General features: G+C 46.5%; 2 protein-coding genes across 2 annotated transcripts in view; one reads left to right on the forward strand and one right to left on the reverse strand.

Moving 5' to 3' along the window:
- Window positions 1-403: 403 nt before the first annotated feature.
- MPZ (myelin protein zero) lies at window positions 404-5,527 on the reverse strand. The gene is made up of 6 exons (XM_023214409.2): window positions 5,404-5,527; window positions 2,901-3,067; window positions 2,362-2,575; window positions 1,983-2,118; window positions 1,762-1,822; window positions 404-1,631 (listed from the first exon to the last, which is right to left on the reverse strand). The coding sequence occupies exons 1-6, from the start codon at window positions 5,498-5,500 to the stop codon at window positions 1,530-1,532; spliced, it is 777 nt and encodes a 258-aa protein (XP_023070177.1). The 5' UTR covers window positions 5,501-5,527; the 3' UTR covers window positions 404-1,529.
- Window positions 5,528-10,300: 4,773 nt separating this feature from the next.
- The window catches only part of SDHC (succinate dehydrogenase complex subunit C), a 49,780-nt gene continuing 44,437 nt past the window's right edge, over window positions 10,301-15,643 (forward strand). The window contains exon 1 of the mRNA XM_026457042.1: window positions 10,301-10,347. Within this exon, the coding sequence (XP_026312827.1) occupies window positions 10,328-10,347 (20 nt within the window). The 5' untranslated portion in view covers window positions 10,301-10,327. The remainder of the gene's footprint in view (window positions 10,348-15,643) is intronic.

Here is a 15,643-nt window from a genome sequence, read left to right on the forward strand (position 1 = left end):
ATTATTACAAAATCCCTAGGAATTAAGCAGGGCAGATATCATTATCTCAGTTGTTTACAAGTACATAAATAAGCTTACCAAAGTCAGGTAACTGTCCTGGGGATCACACAGCTAGAGAGTGGCTGGGATGTTTTAAAATTCAGATCTTGGTGAAGACAGCTTCTGTGTTTTAACTCATGTAAAAGCAGAGACTGACAGAGTTTACAATGTAGTATAGTCTCACTGATACTGAAGGTATGAATGTGTCTTGTGAGGCTATTTCAGAGTTCTTTCTAGTATACCATATAAGCCCACCCCCAAAAAACAAACTCAACAACCGAAGCCAAGTATGGAAGGTTGGGGATGGGATAAGGGGCAGGAATTATTCCCAGGAGAACTAGGAAATTGTAGACGAGGCAGCAGCTTCTGGAAATGTCAGTGTTTATTAAACATTTAAGGACATTTGGAGGTTTGAGAAGAAATATACAGAGTGTAGAAAAATCCTAAGAATCCCCTGTGGCTGGAATACAGCCTCTTCCTCCCCTCCAACCATTTGTTTTTCCTGCTTTTTGTTTGGTTGTTTAAAAAACATTTCTTAAGGCTCATTTTCTCCCTCCTCCACTCCCTGATCTATGAGGATCCATTTTCTCTCTCTCTCTCTTTCCTCAAGACCTGGAGTCCCAGAACAGTGCTCCAAAGTGGTCAGGGGGCACCAATGCTATACCGAAGTGTGAGGATGAGGGGCCCCTCTGCTTGGGCTGACTCTTCATTAAGGACTTAAGGGGGGTGACAAATTGCAAAAGCCACATGACGTCATTTGTCCTCAGTCATGGGTGTAAGGGCAGAGGATGAGCACAGGTCAACAAACAAAGAATGGATTAAAAAATAAAAAATAATAACCTAAATAAACCCTGAAGGAGAGTCTGATCTGAGTGCTCTGGGTATTAGCTGGGGGGGACAGAGTATGGAGCTGGGCCACCTGGTAGAGGGAAGGGAGGGACAGGAAACAGCCAGGGGGACAGGCTGGGGGATGCAGGAGATGGGAATGCCAGGTGGCTTGGACTTGAGGCAGAGGGTATCAAGGTGCCTTTCTTCTCGGTGCCCACACGGACAAGCACCAAACACACAGCTCCTGGGGCAGGTGAGGGGTAGGATTAGCTCCTGGGCTCCCAGAAAGCCAGGGGTGAAGGTGGGGGAGAATACAATTGCCTGGGGAATGAATTCTGGAATGAAACTTACATCTCAAAGGGAGGTGAGGGCAGGGCAGGGCGGGGGAGCAAGGAGGGAAAGCACCTAGACCGGGGTAAGAGGAGCCTAGGTCCCCCTGCTCTGGCAGGGCCTGGGGTGGGGGGTGGCGATCACTTGTCCGAGTCCAGGCCCATCATGTTCTTGAGGGCGTTTTTGAGGCTGGTTCTGCTGGGGGACTTGACAGCAGGCCGGAGCTCCGAGCTCTGCTCATCCTTTCGTAGCTCCATCTCGATGACCACCACCTTTGAGCCTTTGGCGGACTCCACCCCTAACCCCCGATCCCCCGCCCGGCCCGCTAACCGCTATTTCTTATCCTTGCGAGACTCCCCCAGCCCCTTGGCCTTCTTCTCACTGGCAGCTTTGGTGCTTCTGCTGTGGTCTAGCATGGCATACAGCACTGGCGTCTGGGGGAGGGGCGCACACATCAGTCACCGAGCGATTGGGGCTTGACTGTTCCCACCCCACCCCTCACTGCTGCCCGGCGGCTCCCAGGTTTCTCCTTCCCATCTTGTCGAGGCCCCAAGTCCCACTAACCTGCCGCCCGCGCTTCGACGAGTCCTTTGCTGGCTTGTGCAATTTCCCCTTCTCCATGGCACTGCAAGAAGACAGACTGCTATACGTTTGGCCTCGCCGGAATCCCTTGCACCGCGGACACAGCTTCCTCTTTCCCTTGGCCCTCCCACTCACTGGAGTAGTCTCAGCCCAGAGCGGGGAGCGTGGGGAGAGTGGGAGCGGAGCTAGGCTCCGCCCCTTACCTGAGCCTCCTCTGCAGGGCCGCCTGCCTGCGTAGCCAGCAGTACCGAACCACGTAGAAAACCAGCAACAGCAACAGCACCACCCCGAGGACACCCCCGATCACAGCTCCCAGAACCACCCCGTACCTAGTTGGCACTAGGAGGGGTGAGAAAAGAAATGGGAGAATGAGCAGGGCCCTGTATCTGTGGATCCTAGTCCGCGTCTATGCCCTGCATTGAGGATGTAGGACTCCCAGCCAAAACTGCCTTCTGCCCACGCTCCCAGAGCCTGAATGAAGGTCCTTAGGGCGGGCTTTTTGCCTCTTCCCCCAACCTGTCAGTCCTCCCTGATCCCCTCCCAAACTGCTTCCCATACCCTTGTCCCCATCCCCTCTCACACCTTTTTCAAAGACATACAGCGTGACCTGAGAGGTCTTGCCCACTATGTCTGGAGGGTTTTTGACGTCACAAGTGAACGTGCCATTGTCACTGTAGTCTAAGTTGTGTATGACAATGGAGCCATCCTTCCAGCGAGGGTCCCCTACCCACTGGATGCGCTCTTTGAAGGTCCCCACCTCGTCAATGTAGGGTTGTCCCTTGGCATAGTGGAAGATCTATGAGGAATGAGGGGAAGCATGTGAGAGGACCCTAATGAGAACACAGCTGTCAAAGCTTAGCTCCATAATTTGTTACAGAAAGGGAGGGGAAAAAAAAAAAAAAAAGCTTCGCTTCAGCCTCAGGGTAAGGGATCTTGCGCTGGAAAGGGTAGTGCTGGGGAAGGGAGGACAATGTAGTCAGGGTGACAAAGATTGCTATTTACCTTGCCAAATTTGGGGTTATGGCTCAAAAAGGATTTCCCCCTCCTTAGCCCAAGTTATCTTTTTTGTTGCTCTTTGAAGTACTTTGTTTTCCAACCCCAGGATTCCCCCAGGCACTCACCGAAATGGCATCTCTGCCCCCTTCAGGCTGGTAGCGCCAGGTGAAGGAGATGTCATCTGAGACCCACTCGCTGGACCAGAAGGAGCAGTGCAGGGTCACCCGGGAGCCCACAGCACCATGGACCTCCCTGTCGGTGTAAACCACGATGGCCTGGGCCGGGGACAGCACTGCAAGCACAAAGTGGGGAATCAGAGGCACTTATGGGCCCAGTAAGGGATACAGAGGAAGTGAAATCAGTAGGAAATCAAGGGCCAAGTCACAGGTCAGAGGCCAATTTGGAAAAGAAACAACAAATTCTGAGCCCCAAGTCTCTGGGGACTAACTGAACAGATGATCATAAATGCTGTATCTGTCAAGCTCTCTTCAGCATGTCTGTAGAGATGAAATCAGCAGTAACAGAATTCTCTTGAGGACTTCCAGAGATTGGGTTCTGTCTCCAAGTCTCACTTCTTCTTTGGGTCAGTATCTAACTCTTAAGCTATCCTTTACATGCAGTGTTCTAAATTTTTAAAATTTATTATAAATTATACAGGTAATACATATTGTGTTCTTCTTATAAACTATTCAAGCAATAGAAATAAAAACAAAAGTCTCCTTTGACACTCAGCCCAATAAATTCTTTTCCTGTATTCCCTTCCAAGATGTAACAAGTTATCCCTTTAATATGAAACAAACTCAGTATAAACTCAATAAACTCAAGATATACATGTACTTACAACAAATAGTTTTGTTTTGTGGATTTTTTTTTTACGTACATATTGCATTGTATTCTAGTGTTTTTTTGCTTAAGAACTTATGTATCTGGAGGAGCTTTCCCTGTTGATTCATAGATATCAATCTTATTTTAACAGCTGCATTGGATTTTGCAATACAGCAAACTCAAACTTCTTGCAGAAAAAAATGAAGGTAACTAGAAAATATAAGTCTTCTTCCTGGGTACAACAGTCCTCATTGCTGAATCCCTGGTTGCCATACAGCTTGCTCTTGACTGGGAAGTCAGGAAGGGAAGAACCTCATACCCTCTCAGCTGGGTGCAGAGCAAGACCCCAAGCCTACAGCTCAGATGACTCTACATGTGAGCCCTCTGTGGTTCAACCGTCCTCACCTTCCTCTTGTCCATTCTGGCCCAGTGCCACCCCCAAGACTTACCCACACAAGGAAGGTCATTCCAGAGAGACTATGTGTGTGGGCTGGCCCCAGGGAGGGGCAACTGTAGACCTTTTTGTTCTACAGGAGGGGGAGGTGGCAACCAAACAAAGTCCCATTGTCTGACCAACTTGGGGGGCCCATGCCACCCCTACTTCCACCCCAATTGTCCTGAATCTCTCACCTTAGCATGCAATACCATGTACTTACTTCCTGGAACTTCCACCTTAGAACCTTCTTGGGAATCCCCCTTGTGTAACAAGGGAGATAATTCACTGGCTATAACTTCTATTCCTCCTGTTACAATATCAGCCACTGCCCTTCTCAGCTCTGCTCAATGGTTCTATGAGTGGAACAAGTGTTGCGACAGAACTCTCCCTCTTCCTTATACACCAATATTCCTTCCCCCTATTTCCCTCACTATGCCCTTCTCCAATTCTCTATCTTTAACATTTTCTCAGGGTACCCCCAAATAGCCCAGTACAACCCAGAAAAGTCTAGGGCTCAAGCAGCTGACAGCAGAGAACTGTGGGCATCCTGGCCAGCCCCCTTTCCCTTGATGTCCTCCCCACCACCCCCACTTGCCTATGGCTCACTCATTGCACTAGGATTCAGGGCAGTTCAGAGAAGGGAAGGGGCCATTCCAATAATCCTGCTTTGACCTCTTGCTCACCCAACATCTGCCAGGGGCAAGGAAAGGGCTGGTCAGCTTATGAAGGAAGACAGCTTTAGAGGGATAAGTTTCCAGAATCTCGTAGAACCTCGCTCCATTCACCCACACAACAGGTGAGGAGCCACAAAGAGACAAAAAGTCTGAGGAGCTGAGACCACAAACCTGGGCTCCTTACTTAGATCACGCTCTCTTTTTTCTTCTGGGAAACTAAGGTTAAGGCACCTCCTGTACTGCTAGGGGACGAGTGGGAATCAAACCCAGGTGATGTTTGAGCCTGTTCCTTTACGCAATCTAACACTGCTTTCCAACAGGCTCTTAGCATGGCTCTGGGGGCATGCTACTATTTCCAACCTGGGTCCAGCCATGCCCACCACTCAGGGAAGCTTGCTACACTCTCTTTTACCCTTTCTCTTCAAATAAAACCTCTACTGCCTCCCTCTAAATGCATATTTTTTCTTGTTTTTCATATATATATATATATGAAAGGCCTCCCAAAGTGCTGGGATTACAGGCGTGAGCCACTGTGCCCGGCCAGCCGCATATTTTTTCTTTCTGAATATAATGTCACCTTCCTGCTCCTGCTTGCTCTTCCTTTGGTTGCAGTGGGGAGTGCAGCAAAGGCAGTGGGGATTGCTGAGAGACACCTGAGTCCCAAGGCTCCCAGAGTAGGGTGGCTCCACTTACCCAAAGAAGAGAAGAGCAGCACAGCCAGGATAGGGCTGGGGCTGGATGAGGGAGCCCCAGGAGCCATAGCTGGGGCAGGGGCAGGGGCCCGGAGCATCTGTGGGGTTGAGAAAGTGGGGGACCAGAAACTGAACGAGGGGTTCCTGGAACCTGCTTAAAATCCCCTAGAGCCCCAGGATGAGGGGGCTGTCCTCAGCGAGTAACCAATTGCAGCCTGGCATGTGCAGTTGAGAGGTGGTGGGGAGGGGGACAGAGTGCAGGAAGCAGAAGGGGCATTGTATAGTATGGGTGGAGGGGTGGGGGTACACATACCACCCCATACACAGAGGGCTTTGTGTCCACTGGCCTCCCCCTGCCCCAGGCTGGAATGTTGCAGGGGGCGGGGGGGAGTGGTGAGGGAGAGGGACAAAAACAGGGACACAGACACACTTCTCTGAGGGATAGATAGGGAACCTCAATTTAAAGGCCATTAAAAGGGATTCCTCCTCAGTCTCCTTGCCTGAGAGGTGCTGAAACTCAGAGCCCTAGGAACTAGAGACAGGTTTTCCTGAGAGAACTCTGAAAATAGGATATCCTTTGTTATCTCCACTACTGTGGGCTGCATTATAGACTTCTTGAGATGACCAAGTCCTATGGGAGTTTTATTCCTCGCACCTCCCTGCATCCTGTGCGATTCTTCCCAGATAGACGTTTTTCTCCACTGGACTATTTCCAGGCAAGAAGCCCCTGACCTTTCCCTCTTTGTCAAGAAGTCCTTCAGTGCTTCATGCTGCTGTTGAAGTCCATTTCAGTTTATTTCAAGGCTACAAAATTGTGTTGAGTGCCAGCAATATGTAAAGTATGATAATGCAGGTAATAGACAGAGGAATAAAAATTAAGTCCTTCCCGCAAGGAGTTGAAAATTTGGTTTGGGGAGGTGGAGGTGGGAGGATCAGAGGACAAACCCATCAACAGTCAACTATAATAAGCCATGATACTTCCATTAGTAATGAACAAAATGCTGGGAATACAAAAGAGGAGTGCACACAACTGCAACATCAGGAAGACTGAGTAAGTTATATGAGATATTAAAGACAAAATAAACTTTATTTAATAAATGAAGTTTATGTCAGGCACAGTGACTGACACCTGCAATCTCAGCACTTGCATATTGGTACGCTTATGCAGGAGGATCACTTGAGTTTGAGGAGTTTGAGACCTGTCTGTGTGACATAGGAGTTTGAGACCTGTCTGGGTGACATAGCAAGACCTCGCCTCTACTAAAATTTTTTTAAAAATCAGCTGGGCATGTTGTCACATGCTTGTAGTCCCAGCTACTTGGGAGGCTGAGGCAGGAAGATCGCTTGAACCTGGGAAATCAAAGCTGCAGCAAGCTATGACTGCGCCACTGCTTTCCACCCTGGGCTACAGAATGAAACTCTGTCTCAAAAACAAATAAATAAGTAAATAGTCAAACAAATAAATAGTTCAGAGGGAAGAATAGTTGTGTCTAGGAGACAATGTTAGATATGAACCAGTCTTGAAGGATGACTATCATTTTGGAAAGGGAGATGGGGAGGTTACCAGAAGATAGAACAGCAAAAGCAAGGACAAAGAGGTGAGAGAGACAGAGAGAAAGTGAGAGAATGTGTGTGTGTGTGTTTGTGTGTGTGTGTGTTTGTGTATGTGTGTGTATACAAGATGTAGGTTTCTGAAGTGTTGGATACATTCAGGGCAGATCTTGTGCCATCCACTTTGACTTGATTTGGGGAAACTTGAAGTGGCATAGTCGGAAATGAGACCAGACAGGAAAGTTGAAGTCAATTTGTGAAAGGCCTTAAATGACAGGTGAAAGAAGGTGAATTCAATTTGGCACATCATGAGAATCTAAAGGTGTTGGGATGGAGTTAGCAATGGGGATGTCTACATAACCAGAGCTGAGGTTTTTTTGTTTGTTGAGGCAGTCTCGCTCTGTTGCCTAGGCTGGAATGCAGTGGCATGATCATGGCTCACCGCAGCCTTGACCTCTGAGGCTCAAGCAATTGTCCTACCTCAGCTTTCCAAGTAACTGGGAATTACAGGCACATGCCAGCATGCTGGGCTAGTTTAGAAAATTTTTTTTTTTTTTCCCAGAGGCAAGGTCTTGCTCTGTGGCTCAGGCTGTAGTGCAGTGGTGAGCTATGGTCATAGCTCACGGCAGCCTCAACCTCTCAGGTTCAAGCGATCCTCCTGCTTCAGCCTCCAGATTAGCTGAGCGACAGGCAGGCACCACCACAGCCAGCTAATTTTTCAATTTTTTGTAGAGATGGGGATCTCACTATGTTGCTCAGGTTGGCCTTGAACTCCTATACTCAAGTGATCCTCCTGCCTTGGTTTCCCTAAGTACTGGGATTACAGGTGTGAATCACCGTGCCTGACCTCTAGAAGTTAATTTAAGTGGGGTGGTCATTGTTATTCCTGCTATGAGACCACTGCAGGCTCACCCAGTGAAGGCCAGTGTCCTGGTACCTTCCTGGCATCTCATTAGACTACAGTCCTGGTGGGTTTGGTCAATAGTATTAGATTTGGGTTATGGAGTTCTAAATATGGGATTGCTTATGAAGTCCATAGGCAAAATCATCATCATTGACAAATGTTTACAGGGTGTTGTAGTCAACATTTCTATAAAACAGCAATTCAAAGTACAAAAAAAGAAAAAAAACCAAAAACCCAAAACTCTCCCCTCCAAAATTTCCACCTAACTCCACCTCCCAACTGTAAGTCATCATTTTCTCCTTACTTAACCACTCCTTTTATCTATACCCTTTTCAAGGGGTTGTTGCTACTTTCTTTGTTGCATTTCTTTATTGATCCTGCTAAGACTATAACCTTCTTGGGGATAAGACAAACATCTGTATCTTTGAACCCCCTACAGAACTTTTCATGGACCGACAAAAAGTCCATAACTACATGCTAAATGAAATTATTAATATTTAAAGAGCTGAGTGGGCTGGGAGCAGCAGCTTGCACCTATAATTCCAGCACTTTGGGAGGCCGAGGACAGTGGATCACTTGAGGTCAGGAGTTCGAGCCCAGCCTAGCCAACATGGTGAAATCCCGTCTCTACTAAAAGTACAGAAAATTAGCAGGGCATGCTGGTGCACGCCTGTAATCCCAGCTACTCAGGAGGCTGAGGCAGGAGAATCGCTTGAACCTGGGAGGCAGAGGCTGCAGTGAGCTGAAACAGCGCCACTGCACGCCAGCCTGGGAGAGAGAGTGAAACTCCAAAAAAAAAAAAAAAAAAAAAAAAGAAAGAAAGAAAGAAAGAGAAAAAAGCCAAAAAAGATCTGAGTGAAAGAGGCATTCCTTGGGTTTGTTAACGTGAAGCTCCAGAGAGCCAAGTCAATGACTGGAGGTTCGATAGCACAAAACTGTTATTTAAATATAACTTTCTAACGAATAAGTTGTTCATTAAATAAAACTTGTTGTTTGAGGTACCCATCATTGAATGTGGGGGGGTAGAGTCTTGAAGATCAGCTGTCAGGGATGTTGCAGAGGAGATCCCTGCATGGATAGAAGATTGGATTAGAGAGCCTCTTCCAATCCTAAAGCGTATGAATGTGCTTTCTTTGTCAAGCATTACAGAAACGCAAAGTAGTATTATTCATCTGATGCAGAAATAAGTGAATTTGTGCTATTTAAATGCTGAAGTGCAGGGATGCTAAATATACATGAGATCTGAATAGTAATATAATTGAGTATTTTTTTTTTGTAAAAATAAGAGTTGCTCTAGGCTGCCCCTTTTACTCCTCTCCACCCTACTCCCCACAACAGTCAAGAACTTTTGCTCTCTGTTTCCTTCATCATTTGCTCTTCTTCATTCTTCAGTCTTGAGTGCTCGGCAGTTGATTCCTGTGCTTGGGTTCCTTAAAACTGTATATATATAAATCAAAGCATGTTCTCCCCCTCACTCCGGCTTCTTCTAGCTGGGGGTGTCACCCACATAGCGCTGAAACAAGGAACAAGGAAGCATTGTCCTCGGCTTGTGGGCGCCTGGTTCATGTGGCAGCTCAAACCCAGGAATTGTGCTGTCTAACCGAGGTGGTTAATGAGGCTCCTCGTTTTCGGGAATGGTGGTCCGTAAGGGCCTTTCGAGGCCCCTCTACACACTCCTCAACTTAGGTCACAATTTATGTATCTGTCTGGTTAAAGCTTCGTATTAGAACGGGAGGGAGCCCAAAGTATCTTTTTTCTTGGGTGTCTCAATCGGCCAATCACGTTTTTAGGCCGACCTGGAGGCACGGGGAACGCAACAGACTGCGAAGTCCTTAAGGAAGAATCTAAACAAGTCCGCCGTTCGCTGTTTGGGAGTGCGATGCAAAATGAATATGTACGCAGGTGGAACGTAGACTGCAGATTTTGAGCCAGTGGCGTTTCTGCCCAAATCCTGGCAAATTCCAGTAGAAGTCAGTGGCAGGAGGCGGGAGAGGAGACTAAAAAATCAGAAAACGGCCGGGCGCGGTGGCTCACACCTGTAATCTCAGCACTTTGGGAGGCCGAGGCGGGCGGATCACCAGGTCAGCAGAGCCAGACCATCCTGGCTAACATGGTGAAACCCCGTCTCTACCAAAAATACAAAAAGTTAGCCAGGCGAGGTGGCGGGCGCCTGTAGGCAGGAGAATGGCCTGAACCCGGGAGGCGGAGCTTTCAGTGAGCCGAGATCGCACCACTGCACTCCAGCCTGGGCGACCAGCGAGACTCCGTCTCAAAAAACCAAGAAACAAACAAACAAAAAACCCCAGAAAACAACCAGCAAACCAGCTGGGCAAAGCTGAGCGGAGAAGCTCCAGAGCCTTTTAAAGAGACTCTGGCCACATGACACCCCAACCCCGATCCCCGCCCGCGCGCCTCCACCCTCAGGTGGCGGGGCCGCCTGGCGTCACTTCCGTCCAGACCGGAACCCAAGATGGCTGCGCTCTTGCTGAGGTGACTTTAGTGTGGGACTAGGGGTTGGTGTCCGCGGCCCTCCGGAGACCTGAACTGGCCCCTCACGTTTTGCTGATAACTCTTTATCCTGTGCCTGGGCAGGGAAAGGACCCATGGGTGTGGAGGCCAAGCGCTCGGGGATCCTAGAGACCCCTTTTCCTGTCCCCCCCAGCCGCTCCGGTGCGTTCCATAGGGCTTCGGGGTCGCTGACTTTGTAACGAGGAGCGCTCGGCTCTCGCCCCTTCTGTTTTCCCCACCTCGTCTAGTACTTCTAACGCAAATTGCTCTCGGGCTTGCATCCAGAGCGGAGCTCTGAGAAAATAACTTCAAGGTCAGCCACTCATGGGTCCTATGATTTCGAGAGCGTGTTTAGACATTTAGCTTCGGAGAGAGAGATCTTGGCGTATTTTGCCTTTGCTTCGAATGCCTTCAAACAGCAGCTGCTCCCGCCGTGAGTGGGCGCTGTCTGGGTTCCCAGTGGGCTGCTGGCGAACGGTGCAGAAGGCCTGGACCCCTACTGGGGTGGTGATTAGCATTAGCACCCAGGGCAGACCTCTGCAGCCCCAAAGCAGCCCGGGGAATTCATTTTTAGTTCATCTTTTTATTTGGGAGGGAGAGTGAGTGTCCCAGTTTTTCTCTAAAATGTGAATTAGTTGTCCAGAGAAATACCCTAGATTTTCTTTCATTCTCAACTTTCCGCTATCTAGGTCTCATTCTCAACTCAGCCTCTCTAGTCACAGCGACTAGCGCCTTTAGACACGCCTGGTACAAATCCCAGCATAGTTTTGTGCCAGCCTTATTTTTGGAAATTGTTTGTTATGGAAAGTTAGCTTCAATGCTGTTGAGATTTCAATCCCTGATTTCCCCAAATGTGTTCTCATTTCTCTTTCCACTTCAGTCACCCAGTTTAAAAATAGAGGGACTTTGTTTAGTTTTTCTGCGACAAAATGATTCCTCTTGGAGTTGAAATCAGGGATATCTTAATCCTTCATTTTCTCCCTGTTTTTCATCTCCATATGTATCTTCTTTCTAAGGTATGCCAAGGCTTGTCTTGCCAGTGCTGCCTTCTTTATTCCAGATGGTTTGACCATAATTGAATGCTTTTGAATTCTCTGATATATTTTGGTATTGATGTTCGGGGGTTTTGTTAGAATTAACATTTAGTTTGAAATGATCATATTGGTTCCAAACAGTTCATTTTAGGAGTTTTGGGATTAGTATTTAGAAGCTGAGGATCTTTATACTCATTAAGTGTACCCATACGGTATCATTTTGAGTTGTGCAGCGCCGTCCACACTAGGATTCAATGCCAAGAAAGGTATATTTTTCATTAATGGTAATCTGAAGCTCTCATCGAAAGGACACCTCTTTTTCTCATAAGGGCTTTTTTTAGGAGGAGAAATGAAGAATTAAAAAAATTTTTTTTTCTTGATTGAAGTTCCCAGTCTAATTCCATTTCGCTAGAGGGATTTGGAACTGTTTATAATGTGCTGATTTAACCTCAAAGGGAAATACCTTCTGAGAAATCTTAGGAACTGATTTCTGGTTCTACATTTATTTTGGACAAGTCAAAGTCATTGATTCCATGGCTGTGGTTTCCTCATTTGTGTTGCAAATGGCAATAACTTGGGCCCACTTAAGAGAAATACTGGTTACACTTTTTTTGTTCTTTTTATTTATTTTTTTGAGACGGAGTCTGGGTCTGTCACCCAGGCTGGAGTGCAGTGGCGCGATCTCTGCTCACGTGGGATTACAGGCATCTGCCACCACGCCACCATGCCTGGCTAATTTTTGTATTTTTAGTAGAGACAGGGTTTCACTATCTTGGCCAGGCTGGTCTTGAATTCCTGACCTCATGATCCACCTGCCTCGGCCTCCCAAAGTGCTGGGATTACAGGCATGAACAACCACGCCTGGCCTTTATTTTTATTTTTGGTTAAACTTTAAAAAAATTATATTTACTTATTTTAATTGGCAAATAAAAATTGTATGGTGTACAATACGGTGTTTTGAGATATGTATACATTGTGGAGCTGTTAACATATGCATTACATCTTTGTGGGGAGAACTCTTTAAGTCTATTCTTAGTGATTTTCAAGTATACAATGCCTTGGTTTTGTGTGTGTGTTTGAGATGGAGTCTTGCTCTGTTGCCCAGGCTGAAGTGCAGTGGCGCAATCTTGGGTCACTGTAACCTCCGCCTCCCGGGTTCAAGCGACTCTCCTGCCTCAGCCTCCCAAGTAGCTAGGACTACAGGCATGCACCACCCATGCCTGGCTAATTTTGTATTTTTAGTAGAGACAGGGTTTCACCATGTTGGTCAGGCTGGTCTTAAACTCCTGGCCTCAGGTGATCCACCTGAGCCAGGCGTTAGCCACAAGGCCTGACCAATGCCTTATTAACTATAGTTAACATAATAATAACAACATAATAACATAATAATAACAATTGTGGCTGGGCGTGGTGGCTTATGCCTATAATCCCAGCACTTTGCGAGGCCAAGGCAGGCAGATCATGAAGTCAGGAGATCAAGACCATCCTGGCCAACAGGGTGAAACCCCGTCTCTACTAAAAATACAAAAATTAGCCAGGTGTGGTGGTGCACACCTGTAGTCCTAGCTACTCGGGAGGCTGAGGCAGGAGAATCGCTTGAACCTGGGAGATGGAGGTTGCAGTGAGCTGAGATCGTGCCACTGTACTCCAGCCTGGGTGACAGAGCAAGACTCAGTCTCAAAAAAAAAAAAAAAACAACAAACAAATACAATGTACTGTGTTGTACAATAGATCTCTTGAACTTACTCCTCCCATCTAATTGAAATTTTGTATCCTTTGACCAACTTCTTCCCCTTCCCTTTCCCCCTCCCTGACATGTAAATATGTTTAATGCTTGGCTGATTAAGAATTATTAGTTATCAGAGTGTTGTATTTTCATGGCTTTTGAATATATGCTCTCTATTTTGTATATTCTCTAAACAGTTCAGGGACCAGCTAGAGATGAACAACCAGCCAAGTAACACAAACCATTGGCAGTTAGTCAAGGAATGACTTGCCAAGGCCAAGGAGTTAGAGAACTAAGCTAAGGACAGCTAGGCTTCTGTCTAATAATGTTCATGCTCCTTAAGCACAAAGGCCCCAAGAGTTACTAACTATCTGGCCAGTACTCATTGTATTTAATGCTGTATGTGAAATGCCTCTAAATATTAAGGTTTAACTCTCAATTTATGAAACTGCTTTTTAAAATAAGCATATTCATTCACAACCCCCCCCCCCCTTTTTTAAGCTGCTTCTATGTGTCAGACATTATTATAGGTACTGTGGATCCAAGGCCGGGTACAGTGGCTCATGCCTGTAATCCCAGCACTTTGGGAGGCCAAGGCAGGAGGATCACCTGAGGTCAGGAGTTCGAGACCAGCCTGACCAACATGGGGAAACCTCATCTCTACTAAATATACAAAAATTTGCCTGGCATGGTTGTGGGTGCCTGTGGGTGCCAGTAATCCCAGCTACTTGGGAGGCTGAGGCAGGAGAATTGCTTGAACCTGGGAGGTGGAGGTTGCAGTGAGCCAAGATTGTGCCATTGTGCTCCAGGCTGGGCTACAAGAGTAAAACTCCATTTCAAAAAAGAAACAAAATTAGCTGGGTTTGCTGGCACATGCCTGTAATCCCAGCTACCCGGGAGGCTGAGGCAGGAGAATCGCTTGAACTTGGGAGGTGGAGGTTGCCGTGAGCTGAGATTGCGCCATTGCACTCCAGCCTGGGCAACAAGAGTGAAACTCTGTCTCAAAAAAGTAAAAAAAATAAGAAAAGTACTATGGTACTATGGATCCAAAATATTTGAGTCCTATCCTTGAGCTCAAAGTCTAGCAGGGAGATAAATAGATTAATTATTAAACCACATAAGAAATATTGATAGGTATAAACAAGTGTGAGAGCATGGCAGACATAGCAAGTAAGGTTAAAGAAGTGGTGATCTTGCTATCCGGGAATTGGTTTTTTTTTTTTTTTTTTTGAGACTGAGTCTCGCTCTGTCACCCAGGGTGGAGTGCAGTGGTGTGATCTTGGCTCACTGCAACCTCTGCCTTCTGGGTTCAAGTGATTCTCCTACCTCAACCACCCAGGTAGCTGGGATTACAGGGGTGTGCCAGTATGCCTGGCTAATTTTTGTATTTTTGGTAGAGATGGGGTTTCACCCTGTTGGCCAGGCTTGTCTCGATCTCCTGACCTCAAGTGACCCACCCACCTTGACCTCTCATAGTGCTGGGATTACAGGCATGAGCTACCACGCTGGCCCTTAGGAATTGAGTTTTGAAGGATGAATTTAACAGGCTCTGAGGGAGGCTCTAGTCAGAGAACAGCATGAGCATGTGGTCGAAAGAGGGTTTGCTGTATCTGGACGTAATGTAATGTTCACTGTGGCAGAATTACAGTGGATTGAAAGAAATTTGTGGGAGGTTAGGTACAGAGAGTTGGCCACATTGTGAAGTGCGTTGTTTGCCCACAGTTTGGATCTTACATTGTAAGCAGTGGGAAATTGTTAAAGACTTTTAGGCAGAAGAATGATGAAACCATGTTATTTTATTTATTTTTCAGTAAATTAATTCAGTAAATTAGGTATTGAATGATATATAAGAGATCGGTGCGAGGGAGATCAGTTCAGGAGCTCTTGTTACAGTCCTAGTGAGAAATGAAGAGGATATAGACTATAGCAATGGATTGGAATGAATTTTCCTAGCTATTAATGATAGGATTGGGTGATGCCATGCATACATATGGAGGGGTGGTGAAAGAAAATAAATCAAGGATGACTTAGCTTATAGTTTGGTAGTTGTGTGGTAATAATCATTAACCAGAACTTTTGTATACAAATTATTATTCATCATGTCATTCAAAGTTATATATCTGTTTTATTGTTGCTGTTACCTAGACATTTTTGAAACTTTTTGGTATACCATCAGATCAAGTTTAGAAACTCATTATAGTACAGTCATATAATATATGACTATAATAAGATAAATTATAGTCACATCTTGTTTTGGACAAAAAATGATATTCAGTTTGATCACATAGACTTGGCTTTGAATAACTTTTTTTTCCAGAAATCAAATTTATTTTCAGTAGATGAGTATTTTTGTCACCACTGAGGGTTTTAGAAAGAATGCAATGCAAATTCTTTTTTTTTTTTTTTGAGAGGGAGTCTTGCTCTGTCGCCCAGGCTGGAGTGCAGTGGCCCGATCTCAGCTCACTGCAAGCTCCGCCTCCCGGGTTCACGCCATTCTCCTGCCTCAGCCTCCCGAGTA

The sequence above is a fragment of the Piliocolobus tephrosceles genome, chromosome 1 (assembly GCF_002776525.5).
Source record: "Piliocolobus tephrosceles isolate RC106 chromosome 1, ASM277652v3, whole genome shotgun sequence".
Classification (NCBI taxonomy): domain Eukaryota; kingdom Metazoa; phylum Chordata; class Mammalia; order Primates; family Cercopithecidae; genus Piliocolobus; species Piliocolobus tephrosceles.

Bases quoted from the DNA above. Each gene is read 5' to 3' on its own strand.
- MPZ (XM_023214409.2), bottom strand. From the start codon at position 5,500: ATGCTCCGGGCCCCTGCCCCTGCCCCAGCTATGGCTCCTGGGGCTCCC. The intron at 3,068-5,403 runs GTAAGTGGAGCC...TTGTGCTTGCAG, and splicing joins GCTGCTCTTCTCTTCTTTGG to TGCTGTCCCCGGCCCAGGCC. The intron at 2,119-2,361 runs GTGTGAGAGGGG...CACCCCTCCTAG, and splicing joins GCTGTATGTCTTTGAAAAAG to TGCCAACTAGGTACGGGGTG.